The sequence below is a fragment of the Ochotona princeps genome, chromosome 18 (assembly GCF_030435755.1).
Source record: "Ochotona princeps isolate mOchPri1 chromosome 18, mOchPri1.hap1, whole genome shotgun sequence".
NCBI lineage: Eukaryota > Metazoa > Chordata > Mammalia > Lagomorpha > Ochotonidae > Ochotona > Ochotona princeps.
Window position 1 is genome coordinate 43,559,066 of NC_080849.1, and position 16,602 is coordinate 43,575,667.

Consider the following 16,602-nt stretch of genomic DNA (forward strand, 5'->3'; position numbering starts at 1 on the left):
AGAGGCGGGAAGGCACCATGGCTGCCCTTTCCGCCAGGTAAGCAAAACAGCCAGCCACCTCGGGAGACTCCCCCCGCCCCTCATTCGCTCCCGGGCCTGGCTTTGCTGCCTCGGGCTCCAGGCGCCCCCACCCCCTCAAAGCCGCGCGTCCTTCCACGCCTCCGGAGCCCAGGGGGCGGGCGGCCGAGCCCCGCCCCCTCCCGCGCGGCCTGCTGGATTCGCCCCGCCCCGTCCCCGCCGCCCCTCTTCTTCCTGCGCCACAGCCCGGGTTGGCGGCCCGGCTCGTGGTTCCCTCCGGGAGGCCCTGGTGGCTGGCGGCGGGAGCTGGACGCCGGCCCTCAGAGGAACGCGCCGCGCTTCCCTCTAGGTCCCTCTGGAGCCGCGGGTTGCGGAAGTGACGTGGGGGACGGGCAGGAGCGCATTTGAATCGGTTCCCGGGTGATCCTCGCGGCCGCCGCCGTCGTCGTCGCCGTCGCCGAGCGGGGGGCTGTAGGGCGCCGGGCCGAGGCCTCGAGCCGCCCCCTGGGGCTGGTTCTGAAGGCGCGCCGCGCGGGGAGCCCGCAACTCGAGCGAGGAGGCGGCCCGTGGGCGAGGCCGCCGTCCTTTCTCCTTTTTCCCCAATATGGCAGCGGCGGGCGATGGCGGGTCTGGCGGGCCCTCGGTGGGGACTGGGGAGGACGGCAGGGGCGACGGCCGCAGGACCGTGTACTTGTTTGACCGGCGCGAGAAGGAGTCGGAGCTCGGGGATCGGGCGCTGCAGATCGGAGAGCGCTCGGACTACGCGGGCTTCCGCGCCTCGGTGTGCCAGGTACGCGAACGAGAGGGATGCGCGCGGGGTGGAGTTGGGGTGGGAGGGTGACGGAGGAACCCGGGTGGCTCACCCCAGGGTAATAAACCTGTCACCCAGCCCCAGTCCCGCCGCCTTGGCTTCTTGGGCTCTCGGGGCGTGGGGAAAAGGGGGGCGCCACGCCAGTGACCCCTGCGGTTTGGGAACCTGGGTCCGGCGCTGGCCCCGGCCTCGGGTCCTTCCGCTCCTGCCCGGCCGCCCAGGCGTGAGCCCTCGGGGCTCGTTGGGCTGCAGCGTGATGGGGCGGGCCGGTGTGTGGTGAACTTTTTGATCTTCTCAGTGACGAGCGGGGCTCTAAGCGAAGACTCTGTTGTGAGGGTTGTGGTGCTTACGACTTGTTGAAGTTCCTGGAGTGGAGATATTTACTTCATTGTTCCCGATTTGGGGGGTCGGAGGGGGAGGCTCTTCCTCGTTTGCCAAGGTTGCGTCAGGGCCCACGCCGGCGGGTTCCTGGGGCGCCCCAGTCGCTGCTGCAGGTGGCTTCGGAGCTGGAGTTGCTCTCCTTCGGTTGTTCTGGGCCGTGGCGCCTCGGGGCAAGTCCTGAGGAACATCAAAGGGCGTCCATGGGGAGCGTCCACTCGATGTCTCGGTGCGCTTTAAAAATGAATGACTGGGTGGGAAAACCTGCTTTCAGCTGGGCTGTGCCTCCTGGTTCCGGCGTGTATTGCCCGAGCTGTTTGAAGAAGGACTATGAGGAGGCCCCGAAGTCACCACGTGGGATCATTTTTAAGCTATTAAGAAAACCAAGCGTCCGAGGAGAAAGAACTTTGAGAAACACTTGTGCTTTTTTTCCGTAGGCTGATAGGCTTAGACGCATTTGGGGCACATGACTCGGTACAGTTGTTGGAATGATGGAAGTTCTGATTTGAGCATGACCGTGGTGTGGGAGCAAGGGTTTTATTTGGTGTTAACTGCTCTGCTACCTGCAGTTCTTGGTGTTTGGAACTCTGCCTGGCACCTTGCAAGAGCTCAGAGTGGGATAAGTGAATGAAGATCGACACCTGTCCGTTTCCGCTGCGTTTGCAAAATGAATGTTCTTTGAATGCTTTGAATTTACAACCCTGCATGTAGAACCGGGTCCCAAAAGCCAAACTCTTTACTTTTGTTGTTGTTGCAAAGATTTCTGCACATTAAAGAAAATACAGAACTCAAAAGGAAGAAGTAGGCTTTATTCATTGTAAAAAGTATTAGGTTAACGTTGTCAGGTGTGTCTGTTGTAAATAGTGTAAATATAAATAACTAGCATTAAATGTAACGCTTGACAAAACAGAATCCCCCACAGTGGTAAGTAATGCTGTGAGAAACACTTTTTTGATAAATAGCTTTTTTTTTCTGTCTTTATTATTATTTTGTTAGGATCTTAGAAGTTAAATTCCTGCATATCAATAGTCAGGAACATTTTAAAGCTCTTCTTTTTTCAAAAAGGTTGTGTGTGTTTCTCCTGCTTTCTGCCTTCTCTCTGTAGGCTGGCTCAGTAACTTTGCTAGATAGCTAGGGGAAGATTATTAAGCTTTTATTACAGAAGTGTAAGCTCACCCTTGCAGTTGGTCACTAACATGAGTCGGATAGTAAAAGTTGTGATCATTTTCAGAGCCTGAACCCATATACTTTTTGTTACACCAATCTGCTAAGAATGAAGTTCTTCACTATAGGGAACAGATACACTTGGTCCTTCTTCCAGCAGTTCAACTTTAAAAATCAAAGAAAATGGTTTTGATTAATTTTTCCCCTTTCCACTATTTTTCTGTTAGGGTAGAGAAACACTAACTTTGATTAGAAGTGAGCTGGAAGAATTAAAAAGAAAAAGGACTGAGAAAGCCTTTTTTTTTTTTTTGAAGCATTGCTTGCTTATGCCACCATTCCATACTTTTTTTTTTATTACATACATGAAGAACTGAATTCTGTAATCCTGAATTAAATTACACAGTTAACTAGTGAAACTAGGGTTGAATCTAGGTGAATTTTCTTTGTTTTGTTCAGTAGTTTATTAGTCTTTTTTTTTTTTTTTTAAGAAAAACTGTCCTTTAAAGCGGAGGAAATAATATATCGTCGTTTTATCACATGATTCTTTTTTTAAAAAAAGGTTTATTTTTATTGCAAAGACAAATATACAGAGAGGAGGAGAGACAGAGAAGATCACCATCTGTTGATTCACTCCGGCTGCAATGGCCGGTGCTGAGCCGATCCAAAGCCAGGAGCCAGGAACCTCTTCCAGGTCTCACACGGGTGCAGGGTCCCAAGGCTTTGGCTGTCCTTGACTGCTTTCCCAGGCCAGAAACAGCCGATTGGGAAGCGGTGCTGCTGTGACACAAACGGGCGCCCATGTGGGATCCCAGCGCATGTAAGGTGAGGACTTTAGCCATTAGGCTGCTGCGCCACGCCTGATTTTCTTTTCTTTTTTAAGGATTTATTTATTTTTATTGGAAAGGCAGATTTTATAGAGAAGGAGAGATAAAGATCTTGCGTCTGAAGGTTTACTCCCCCAAGTGGCTGCAGCGGCCAGAGCTGAGCTAAGCCGACCTGAAGGCAGGAGTCAGGAGCTTCTTCCAGGTGATTCATGTGGGTACTAGTTGCCAAGGCTTTGGACCATCCTCTACTACTTTCCCAGACCACAAGTAGGAATCTGGAAGGAAAATGGAGGATCCAGGACACGAACCAGCACCCATGTGGGATCCCAGCGTATACAAAGCAAGGATTTAACCACTAGGCTATCAAGGCCATCGGCCATAGGTCAATGTTTTAAAGGTTTACATTTAAAGAAAACTCCCCAAACACTGCTTGCTAAAGTCTTTACTATCTTCCATAGGAGAGAATGCAAAATATCACACTAAATTATTTAGGTGAAATATAAACCAGTAAATGTAGTGCCAGAGAGTTTTATGAATCCTAAACTAAGGAACGCTTCCCTTGTGGCAATAGGGGAACATTCCCAGAAGGGAGAACGAAACGTAGATCCTGCATTTGGTGTGGAGGGTTAAACCAGCTCTCGGGACACCTGCATCCCGGACGGACGCAGTGCGTGGTGTAGATCCTGCATTTGGTGTGGAGGGTTAAACCAGCTCTCGGGACACCTGCATCCCGGACGGACGCAGTGCGTGGTGTAGATCCTGCATTTGGTGTGGAGGGTTAAACCAGCTCTCGGGACACCTGCATCCCGGACGGATGCAGTGCCTGGTGTAGATCCCGGCTCCGTTTCTCTCTAGCTTCCTGCTGGTATACGTGGTGGGAAACGGCAAGTGATGTTTTCTCTGTTGCTTGGTGCCTGCCACTCTTGTGGAAGACACTCATTGAATCCTGGGATCCTGGTTGGTTTGTTGCTTCCATTTGGAAAGTGAACCAACAAAGGTTTTTTTTTTTATTTCATTTTTTTATTTCTCTCTGCCTCTCAAAATGAAATATAAATAAATAAAAACTTAAAGTGAACTGGATGGGGCCCATTAGCCGCTGTTGGCTCACCTGAACCTTTAAGACTGCAGAATCAAAGAGAAGAAAATGAGTCATTTGTTTATTTATTTATTTATTAGAGCTACAAAAGGAGAAGGAGAAACAGAAATCTTCCAACTTCTGATTTATTGTCAAGGTGGTCGCCACTGTCAGGGCTGGATCAGCTGGAAGCAATGAGCCAGGAGCTTCTTCCAGGGCTCCCTTGTGGGTAGCAAGGACATAAACACTTGGGCTGTAAGTCTCAGGCCTTTCGCGATGGACACCGTGGTGGGAAGTGGAGCAGCTGGGACGTCTGGTGGCTGTGTGGGATGGCAGTGTTACAGGTGCTGCCTTACCCCTGCTGTGTCACCAGCCCCTTGGTTATTTTTCATATATGCTCTAGATGCCAAGTCCTGTGTCCACAACCTCCGCAATTTTGAGAACTCTTGCTTGCGTTTTTCTTTGTATGGGTACACTATACCTTGTTTCTACAGTGGCTTGTGTTTTATTATCACCTGACCCCCAAATCTCAGTTTATTATATAAATTGATGAGCAACTTTTACGGTTTATATTAAAATACAAAGCACCTGAAATAACCATAGCAGCAAAAACGGTATAGAAAGAGGAACAAAATGACTAAAAGTGATTTGAGGACTTGAGCATAAAGCTACAGTGATACAGTACAGTATTGATGTGTAATATAGACATAGAGGTCAGTGCAGTAGAGGGGTATATGGGTGTATAAGGCCAGCTGATTTTCATTTAAAATTTTTAACAAGTTTAATTAGTAAAAATTATGTCTATAGTGTATATTGTGTTTTGTGTTATGTATGTTTAGTGTGTGTAGTGAAATGGCTATTTTAACATGCACCTCATAAGATCTATTCATAATTCTCAGGAGCAGAGGGGCTAGCATTATGGAATTAGCCAGTGAGCTGATGCCTGGGATGCCTGTGTGCATATTAGAGTATCAGTTGGAGTTCTGGACTCTCCGCTTCTCATCCACTGTCTTCCTGATCTGTACCTGGGAGAGCAGTGGGAGATGGCCCAAGTCCAGGTCTGTGCCATCCGTATGGGAGAACTAGATGGAGATCCTGGCCCCTGGCATTTGGGCTGATGCAGTCCTGGCCCATTGTAGGCATCTGGGAAGTAAACTCTGTGATTCAAATAAATAGGTCATTAAAAAATATATGATACTTTATTTTTAGCTCTATGTTCACTGTATTTAACAATAGCTCTCTTGAATTTATTCCTCCTATCTGAAGTTTTATGTCCTTTGACTAACATAACCTCAGCTCCTGCTAGCTGGCTCCTTGTAACCACCATTCTATTCATAAAAAAAACAAAAGCTTTTTAAAAATTTGAGCAGCAGAGAGATGGAGCTTCTATGTGCTGGTTTGGTCCTACAATACCTAGATTGGCTGGGGTGGGCCAGGCCTGCTGCCCGGAGCTGGGAGCTCAGACCAGGTCGTCAACTTGCGCCATCCTCTGAGGGTCTCGAGTGGTGGGCAGCTGGAGTTGGGGGTCAGGTCCCTATCCAGTATGGAGGTGGGCATTTTGATCACTAGAGTAAATGCCACTCTCTGCTTATTTTAATGTGGATTAAAAATTGAAAGACAATGAACTCTCTAGTCCAGAAAAACATAATTCTGCATGGTTTGATTGAGGATTTTGCAGCTTTACATTGGTGTAAAACTGGTACATATTCAGAAGAAACCACTTTGAAATATCATCTTTTCCCAGGCTAGTGATAGACTGTACTATACCATTCTGGTTTTTTGCTTTCAGTGCAGTATTCAAGGTAGGTGAGATACTCAGTATTTTATTATAAAGTAGGCTATAATTATGTTAGATGACTTTGGCCATCTATCATAGGCTACTGTAAATAGCCTATTTCTGAGCATGTTAAGGGTAACCATATTAAACTCTTATTTTTGGTATGTTGTGTATTATTAAATCTCTTAGATTTGGAATATATTCAACTTAGAATAAGCTTGTTGGGACATAACCTCATTGTGATAGAGGAGCGTCTGTACTGCCACTGTTAGATGAAACAGGATTAGGAATGCCAACACAATTTATCTGTGTTTGTAGAGGGGCATAAGGCGTTGGTCTTGCTCTCCTTAGATAAAGATACAGGGCCAGTTTGGGAGGCGGCTTCCCTGTAATCAGCGATGATCTGGATGAATATCTAATGCAGTTTTTCTGGAAGAGTCTTCAGGAAAATTAAAAAGAGATTTATGTACAAATTGACAGGCATGATTTGATGTGAAAATTTTGCAGATAGATATGAATCTTAAAAATCATTTGCACATAATCTTCAGGAACTGTAAAAGCCTACTTTGTTCTTTAGGATTCATAAGCACTTGATCTGATAGTTGCAGTACTGTAGAGATGGGAGAGCAGCCATGGACTAACAGGTAATAGTCAAAACTAAGTGAAAACCTAATGAAACTTTGTAAAGTTAGTGAAGTTAGTGTCTGCTAAACGAATAGACTCTTACTCCTGGCTTATGTTCACGTCTTTATTTCTGTAAAGTGGATTTGCAGAAGGTGTGAGCATTCCGGTTTACTGGAACGTGCAGCATTGCTTTCTTTATGTCCGTGCTAGTTCTTAGTCCGATCAGCAATGTGTGTTTCTGTTTCCTCATACAGACACCTGTTCATGGTAGGATCAGAACTTTTAAAGTTTTCACATACATAGGGGAATAATGAACATTTTTAAAAAGATTTTTTTATTTTTATTGGAAAGGCAGATATACAGAGAGGAAGAGGAGAGACAGAGGAAGATCTTCCATATATTGGTTCACTCCCCAAGTGGCCACAATGGCTAGAACTGAGCCAATCGAAAGCCAGGAACCAGGAGGTTCTTCCAGGTCTTCCACACAGTTGCAGGGTCCCAAGGCTTTGTGCTGTCCTCCGCTACTTTCCCAGGCTACTGGCAGGGAGCTGGATGGGAAGCGGTGCTGCTGGGACACAAACTGGAGCCCATATGGGATCTCAGCACGTGCAAGGCACAGACTTAAACCACTAGGCTACTGAGCTGGGCCTGATGAACACTTATTTTAAATTCTCTAGTAAATGGTGAGAATTAACATCCTCCCAAGTTTTCTAGCCTTTTCCTTTATGGCTTGTACTGTTTATATCTTTCCAGAAATCTTGTGTTTATCTGTAATTTTGTAAGCACTTGAAATCTGGAATTTACTTTAAAATGTGTTGAGATGAGAATTGTATCTATTTCCATGTGATTAACTACTTGTTTCAGTATTGTTTATTGAGTAGTTCTTTTTTAAGATTTGTTTTTATTAGAAAGGCAGATCTACAAGAGAGGAGAGACAGACATATCCACACCCCAAATGACAGCAAAGGTCACAGTGATTTGAAGCCAGGAGCTTCTTCTGGGTCTCGAATGCAGCTGCAGGTGTCCAAGGCCTTGGGCCGTCCTTTGCTCTCCCAGGCCCTAAGCAGGGCGCTGGATGGCAAGTGGAACAACTGAGACACTAATATGTGCCCATATGGGATGCTGGTGTCTGCAGGCAGAGGATCAGTCAATTGTTACAACCTAAGCCCTGAGTAGTCCAGTTTGAAAAAGATTCATTGTATGTATTTGAAAGGCAGAGTTACAGAGAGAAAGGGGGAAGAGAGGAAAACAGATTTTCCGTCTGCTGATCCATTCCCAGAGGGGTCTCAGTTGCCAGTCCTGGCCGGGTTGAATGCAGGAGCTGGGACTGCATCTGGGATCACTGCGCATGGGTGACAGCACCCAGTCCTCCACTGCTTCTCTGGCACCTTAGTTTGGATCTAGATTGGAAGCAGAGCACACGGGACTCTAGCGGGGGCCGTGGATGCTTATGTTGTCGGCAGTGGCTTAAACTTCTGCACCACAGTGCTGGCCTCATTTAAGCTTGTTTCCTCACCAGTTACTTTTAAGTGTGTGAAATGGTTCCATAAGCGCAAGAATCCACGCCCCCTTCAGCGGTAGTCACAAGTCCAACATTTTGCTGTTTAAGTGGATCATGGCATTGTAGATATTAGCAGTGGTGGAAACTGTAGTAGTCTATTGGCAAGTTGTATTAATAGCTTCATTGGGAGTCCTTTTTGGGAGTAGAGACATACTGCAGTGTAGCTTCACTTCCTGGTGTGCTAGTCTTCATTATACAGTTCATCTATGAAAATGTGTGTGTATATGTGTGTATGTATATTATTGTTTACCTACATATCTGGCTTGTGTTTTGCATGAAGGTTACCTTATTTCAGAGAGAACATATGCCATTTGTCCTTTTGGATTGCCTTATTTCATTGAGTGTTATGATCTCAAGTTAGGACCATTTTGTTACCATTTTGTTGCAAATGGTAGAATTTCATTCTTAATGTCTGAATAGTATTCCATGGAATAGATGTACCACAGTTTCTTCATCCACTCCTTTTTTGGTGGGTATCTTGGTTATTTCTGTGTCTTCATAATTGTGAATTGCATTGCTATAAATCTAGAATTGCAGGTCACTTTCTTATATGCAGATTTCCTTTCGATATATTCCAGGGAATGCGATAGTTGGGTCATATAGTAGATCAGTTTTCAGTTGTCAGCACTTGCTTTGCTGACTTTCTGAGTGGTTGTAGCAGGCTACACTTCCACCCGAAATAGGTTACTTTCCTCCCACATCCACTCTGGCAAGAGCTATTATATTAGTTGGTTTCCAAATGTAGCAGTCTAACCGATCTAACTGGAGTTAGGTGGAACCTCAGTGTGGCTTTTATTTGTGTTTTTCTGGGTAGGGAGTCTGTCACATGTCTACTAACCATTTCAGTTTGTCCTTTTGAAATGCCTGCTCATTTCCTTTGCCTCTTTCTTCGCAGGGTGGTTTGTTTTGCTGCCATTGAGTTTCCCTGTTTACTGTTAATGACCACTACCCTGTAATATGTCTTGAGGTCTAGAGTTGTGACTTCTCCAGCCTTATTTTTTATATTTCAGGATAGCCTTGGCTATTTGTGGTCTCTTGTTTCCAGGCGAGTTTTTGTATTATGCTTTCTATTTGAGAAGAATGTTGGGATTTTGATTGGGATTTCCTTGAATCTGTGTATTACAATTGATAATATGCACATTTTGATGATGTCGATTCTATTAATTCAGGAACGTGGTAAATTTCTTCAACTTTCAATGTCTTTTATTTATTTATTTTTTAAGATTTATTTATTTTTATTGGAAAGGCAGACATTCAGAGAGAAGAGAGACAGAGAGAAAGATCTTCTGTCTTCTAGTTCACTCCCCAAGTGGCCACAGTGGCTGGAGCTGAGCTGATCTGAAGTCAAGAACCAGGATCCTCCTCCAGGTCTCCCATGTGGGTGCAAGGTCCTAAGGCTTTGGGTCATCCTCAACTGCTTTCCCAGGCCACAAGTAGGCAGTTAGAAGGGAAGTGGAGCAACCGGGACATGAACTGGCACCCAAATGGGATCCTGGCACATGCAAACTGAGGACCTAGCCACCAGGCTATTGTACTGGGCCCTCTATTCATTTTTTATGTGCTTATGAAGCTAGTATCCTTTTCTTTATATTTTTCTCTTTTTTTTTTTAATGATTTATAATTTCATCATAGAGGTCTTCTGTGTCTTTAGTTAGGTTCATTCCAAGGTGTCTATTGAGATGATCTTATGGTTTTTATATAATTTGTAGATGTTGTATATGACATTTATTGATTAGTACATATTAAGCCATCCCCGTATGCAAGGGATAAATTCCACCTGATTTGGGTGAATGATTTGTTTGATATGTTATTGGATTCTGAGATCAGGCGTGTTCAGGGTGGTATGGTTGTAGACGCTAACTGTTACTGGATTCTGTTGACTAGTATTTTGTTGAGAATTTTTGTGTCTGTGTTGATTAGATACCGGTCTGTAGTTCTGTTGTGTGTTCATCTTGCTTTGGTATTAAGGTTATATTGGCTTCATAGAATTAATTTGCAAAAATTTCCTTCCTTTCTGTTTGGAAAAGCTTGTGGAGAAGGGCGGTAAATGCTTGAAACCTTTGGTAGAATTTAGCAGTGAAGCCATCTGGTCCAGGGCTCTTTGTCTGGAGGAATCCAGTCACTGGTTCAATCAGCATCCTGGTTATAAGTCTATTTAGATCTTTAACTACCTCCTGATTCAATTTTGGTAAATTGTATGTGTCAAAAAAATCTATCCATTTCTTCTAGTTCTTCTGATTTCTTCGCATATTGTTCTTGTAATAGTTCCTGAATATTCTGTGCATGTCTGAGGTATCCTTTATATTTCCTTTTTCATCTCCGGTTCTATTGATTTGTATATCTTGGCCCTCCATTTTTTGATTAGTTGGGCTAGTGGGAAATCTGTGTTGTTGATTTTTTCACAGATCCAGCTCTTTAATTGGAAGTCTTACATATTGTTTTTTTGGTCTGTACTTGGTTTGTTTCCTCTCTTATTTTGATTTTTTTTTTCAGCTAATTTTGGGATTATTTTGTTGTTTTTCCAGCTCCTTCAAATGTATGGTAACCCACTTACTCAGTGGATTTCTAGTTTCTTTTCTTTTCTTTTTCTTTTAATTTCATTGTTTTAAGTAATGATTACATGGTTGATCAGGGTGGGAAGGATCTAGGTTTAGGGAAAATTGGGTGAATTCATTGCTTCCAAATTTGCTATTTCTTGTTGTTCCTGGGGGGAAGGGGACAGACAAAGGGAGAAACCTCTCATGACTTTACACACCAGGAATGAGGAACCGCCACTTCATGTCAACCCAGAGTCTCAGTGTGTACATATTCTGAGGGTTTTGTCCAAGTGGTTTCGATAGTTCTGAAATGCTGCTGATTTCACTGATCCAAGGATGATGTCACCGTCCCAATGTTCATTGGTTCCATTCATTGGGATTTTTTGTTGTCATTGTTTGGGGTAGATGTCTAGTTAGTTCTGTTCTTTTTCTGTTACAACACCAAATGTGCTGCCATATTCTCCTTTTCCAACAGGGCCTATGGTCCACTGCTACACCTTTTTCATTAAGTAGGACATGTTCCTGCATGTGAGTCCAAGTAGTTGGGCCAGGTGTGTCCCAAGAATCGCTGGATCCCCGACCCCTGGGGCTCACGAACCCAACATCCACCTAGTAGGCGGGCCCCAGGGCCCGGGACAGGAGACCCAAGCCCCACTGGATCACTCACCCCTGGGGTTCACAAAACCAACACCCACCTAGAAGGTGGGCCCCAGGATCTGGGCCAAGTGACCCACACCCGTTTGGAGAGCGTGTTGCTGAAGCCATTCTGGGATTGAGAGGGGCCGCGGCAAGATGGCGGCTAGCCCAGGGCCAGCAGGCGGGGTTGGTCTCTCCAGCAGGTAAATGGGAAGTCACAGGGATAGGCTAATGCCCCCACTGTGATTATGTCATTGCTACTGGCTTATCGGATAGCTCCAAGTGGACCCACAGGGAGAAGTGATTGGTGGAGAACAATATAAAAGTAGCCGGTAAAAGCTAGGGACAGAAGGACGGGACGGACAGACGGACAACGATGACAGGGAAAGACGGGATGAGGGAGAACGAAGAAATATGGGAAGAAGGGTGGTGGAAAGAGGGCTGGAGAAGCGGGGAGGAAAGCTTAGACCAATGTGGACAGGAGCAGCGGAGATAAGGATTTAAACGCAGCCGCTTTTGGCAGTGAGGGGTCCAGTTGTGGTTCCTGCTTTTACCAGACCCTCAATAGCATACCTCATCGTTTTAGTGTCGTGGCGGCGATACACCCGACTGGTTCCCCCAATTCTGGGGTTTAGAAACCCATCCCCTATCACACACGTGGGCTCCAGGACCTGAGCCAAGCTACCCGAGGAGCCCTGTCAGATCCTCCGTCCCTAGGATTCACAGGCCTGGCCCCTGCTGGGCTCAGACTGGCATGACTTGCCTCACCTCAGCATTCACAGTCTTATTGCACAGCCTGACCTAGTTTAGTCTGTCCCCTGTTCTAGCTCCTGTTGGTGGGTGCTGTAGCCTATCCCAGTGCAGCCTGATTGCTGTCCCAGCCCTAATGTGAACTGGCTAGTGTTGTGGCCTGATCTGGCTCCTCCTTCCCCCTGCCCTGGTTCTCTGATCGCCTGTGGGTGTATGTACTGGCCGAGACTGGTCTGTCCCCAGACCTGACCCACATGTATGATGGCGGGTACTGTAACCTGCATGATCTGAGCTGCTCCTTGCTGTGCTTCTTGGGCTCACCTGCAGGGTCTGCATCCTAATGAAGGAGTTTCCCAAGCTCCTGCATCAAGTCTTCTCCCAGTGGCAATTCTCATGCACTTTTTATTATTATTATTATTTATTTAGTTTTATTGCAAAGGCAGATCAGTTTTTCAGATAGACAGAAATCAGGAGCCTAGAATCCTATCCAAGTGGTCCAAATACTTGGGCCATCTTCTGCTGCATTCCCAGGCATAGTAACAGGAAACTGGATTGGAAGAAAAGTGGCCAAGGAGAACTGTCACTACAAATGTTTTTAAAAAGATTAATATATTTTTATTGGAAAGTCAGATTTACAGAGAGGAGGAGTGATAGGAAGATCTTTAGTTCGCTGGTTCACTCCCGAAGTGCCCTCAACGATGTATTAATTTCCTTTCTGAAATGAGTTGTTTTATTTTTATTTTGAATAGACACTTGGCATTTCACCTGAAGAGAAATTTGTTATCACAACAACAAGTCGGAAAGAAATTACCAGTGATAATTTTGGTAAGTAAATAATACTATTTTTCATGCTTTTATATTTAGCGTGTTTTATTTATTACTTTTCTTTATGCTAAGATTTATTTAGAGAGAAGAAGAGTTAGCTTCCATCCTTCAACTCTCTCCATAGCTGGCTAAGATGGCCAGCAGTGAGCAGGATGGAGCCAGGAGCTTACCCACATCTCCCTCCTGGATGGCGCGGACCCGGGGGTGTGACCTTCCTCTTCTGTTTTTCCCAGGTCATTAGCACTGAGCTAGATCACAAATGGAACATCTGAGGTGTGAATCGGCATTCACATGGGATGCCAGCATTGCAGACGGCAGCTTTACGAGCTGTGCCATGATGCGTTCTCCATGTATCTTATATGTTTAGTATTTAACACATTTACTACTTTATCACACAGATAAGTTTCTAAAATTATTGATGATTTTTAATTACATTTTTGGGGGTGAAGGGAGAAATTGGCTTTATATTCAGCTTACTCAATTCAGTTTGTAAAAATGTTAGTTGATGTTCGCTACAGAAAATGAACCCTTGTATAACAGCTAGCACAGGTCTTTGGATTGTGCTGTTAAGCTAATTCTCCTCACCAACTTGAATTTTGCCATTATCTTTTGTTATCCAATTAATTGCCAGTGTTTTATGCCCAGTTTCTTTTGAGTTTTACAGTTTTTCTCCATTTGTATTAGCAGTGATATTCTGGTGTAGATTTTCTGATTTTCTATTATGATTTAACTTTAAAAATTGTTTTAGGCTTATGGAAATGTTTACTGCTATCCCATTGACTAGCCTAATAAAATATGACTGAATTTGTAGGTGAGCTATTGTTTGGGGATTTGCCAATACCATTGCAAAAAGGTATTTTAATAGATTAAGTTTACATATTCAAAATTAAAAGATCATTGACTTTCTGGTGCTGAACTTAACATGAAGTTTTAACTCTTAATTACAGATGAAACTGTTAAAGATGGAGTCACTCTGTACTTGCTGCATTCTGTGAATCAGCTACTGCTAACTGCTACAAAGGAAAGAATTGACTTCCTACCTCACTATGATACACTGGTTAAAAGTGGCATGTATGAATATTATGCAAGTGAAGGACAGAATCCTTTGCGTAAGTATCCTATTGACACTAATTTTGATAAGCCATCACTCTCTTACCCCTTGGCGTATGTTCCATTTGGCTTTTTTTTTTTTTGAAAGATTTATTTATTTTTATTGGAAAGGCAGATATACAAAGAGAAGGAGAGACTGAGAGGAAGATCTTCCTTCTGATGGTTCACTCCCCAAGCAGCTGCAATGGCTGGAGCTGAGCCAGTCAGAAGCCAGGAGCTCTTCCGGGTCTCCCATGTGGGTGCAGGGTCCCAAAGTTTTGGGCCATCGTCCTCAGCTGCTTTCCCAGGCCACAAGCAGGGAGCCGGATGGGAAGCAGGGCTGCCAGCATTAGAACCAGAACCCATTTGGGATTCCGGCGTGGTCAAGGCAAGGACTTTAACTACTACGCCACACTATCATGCCGGGCCCTCCATGTGACCTTTTGTAGGTCTTCCCTTTCTTCTTTATTAGAAAACTGACTGGGCATTTTGGGCTTCCTTTCTCAACTTCTTTGTTAACTATGTTTGTTTTTACCAATGTCATCTTCAGAGTGAGTATGCTTTTCTTACAGCTGACCTGATCCAATTCATTCCTCTAAAGCTCCTAAGGAATATTGAATCTCTACTTCCTTCTCTCTCCTGTCCTCTCCTGATTCATTCTGTTTTTATTTTACAAATTTATATAACTGAATTGCACAAGTGGTCTGTGTTGTCTTCATTTCCTTCTAACTTTGTTTGCTGTTTTCCTCGTACTTGCTAGTGATCTTTACAAATCAGCGGATTTAGTAGATTCTTCTGTCAAATTTTAATACAACTTAGTTCATTATAAAATTTTTATTGAAATGTTTTCTTATTCATGCATTATTATTTGCAGGAAGTTAGAAATTAGAAAATGTAGATAAACCAAAAAACTTAACAAACATCCGTATCTCTATCATCCAAATGTAATCACCACTTGTTTGGTGTTTACCATTTCAGACCTTTCCATTTTTTAATTTTTAGATGGTGTAATATGATGCATAGTTATTTAATTTTCTATTTTGTTAAAGAATTAAATGGAATTTTAAGTATGTTAAAATAACAGATGCGTATGTTAGTGGTACATGGATGATGTGAGCTTTGTGTTTATCTGATTACAGATGACTGCATGTTCTTGTGACTCCAGCTTTGTCACATCCTTACTGCTGTTGCTGCTGCAGTTACTGCCATCAGCTGTAGGTGCCAGACCTTGTGCCGAGCACTAGCTCATCTAAACTTTATCCCATGCAGTGGATGATGTTAGGGAATGACAGAGGTAGTCAACCTACTTTGCAAGAAACTGAGACTATGAGATTTTAGGTAACTAGCTTAGGACCATACTGCTAGTGAGTTAGTAGAGTCAAGGGCTGTCTCTTTCGTTCTTGCACTGACCAGATGTTTGCCCAGGCATTCTATAGTACCTGTTTTTTAAGGATTACCAGTGACAATCCAATGCCCAGTTTTTCAGTTCTTACTTCACTTGATGCAATATCTGACATGGCTTTATCTCTTTCTCCGTGTTGATATGTTTTCTTCAGTTGGATTATAAGAAACCACCTATTGGGCTTGGCAGTGTGGCCTAGTGGCTAAGGTCCTCGCCTTGATCCCATATGGACGCTGGTTCTAATCCCGGCAGCTCTACTTCCTCTCTGTCTCTCCTCCTCTCAGTATATCTGACTTTGTAATAAAAAAATAAAAATAAATCTTTAAAACAAAAATGTTAAAAAAAAAGAAACCACCTATTATTGCCTCCCTGCCTGCTCTGTCTCTCTTCCTCCATCTTCTAAGGATTGGAATAGCTCACTCATGTCTTAGTCCTTGCTTCTCTGTTCTCTTGCTTCTTGGTTATTGCATTGGTCCCATGGCTCTAAATGCTGTCTTTATAGTAGTGACTTACATGGAAATGGCAAAAAAAAAAAGTCATTTTTAGTTTCATATTGAAAATAGTACAAATTTACCTCATGAATTCAACCTTTGTTCATTTATTTGCCCACATAGCATCATATGAGGATGGTCTAAAATGGGAACCTTGATGTGTTAAATGACTCCTGTGCTACATATAGTATTCCACATATGTGTTAAATGACTCCTATGCTACATACAGTATTCCACATACGTGTTGATCATCGTTTTGTTCTTCCAGGACAAAAATCAGATCGATTCTTCTAAGAGTCTTACTGGTTTTTTTATTTAGTACTTTTTTTTTTTAAGATTTATTTTATATTTATTGCAAAGTCGGATATACAGAAAGGAGGAGAGACAGAAGAGAGGAAGATCTTCCGTCCGATGATTCACTCCCAAAGTGGCCACAATGGCCAGTGCTGCGCCGATCTGAAGCCAGGAGCTCCTCCAAGTGTCGCAAGTGGGTGTAGGGTCCCAAGGCTTTGGGCCATCCTGTACTGCTTTCCTAGGCCACAGGAAGGGAGTTGGATAGAATGTGGCATAACGGGGCACAAACTGGTATCCATATGGGATCCTGGCACATGCAAGGCGAGAACTTCAGCCACTAGGTTTC

General features: G+C 44.0%; 1 protein-coding gene across 4 annotated transcripts in view; it reads left to right on the forward strand.

Annotated features, from left to right (window-relative positions):
- The first annotated feature begins 259 nt into the window (after positions 1-259).
- The window catches only part of SMCHD1 (structural maintenance of chromosomes flexible hinge domain containing 1), a 140,872-nt gene continuing 124,529 nt past the window's right edge, over positions 260-16,602 (forward strand). For 3 of the 4 annotated variants that reach the window (XM_058677106.1, XM_058677103.1, XM_058677104.1), the window contains exons 1-3: positions 382-808; positions 12,905-12,980; positions 13,928-14,089. In XM_058677106.1, coding sequence (XP_058533089.1) covers positions 623-808; positions 12,905-12,980; positions 13,928-14,089 — 424 coding nt within the window. In that variant the 5' untranslated portion in view covers positions 382-622. Of the gene's footprint in view, positions 809-12,904; positions 12,981-13,927; positions 14,090-16,602 lie in introns of all 4 variants that reach the window. The other variant, XM_058677105.1, reaches the window with a different exon arrangement.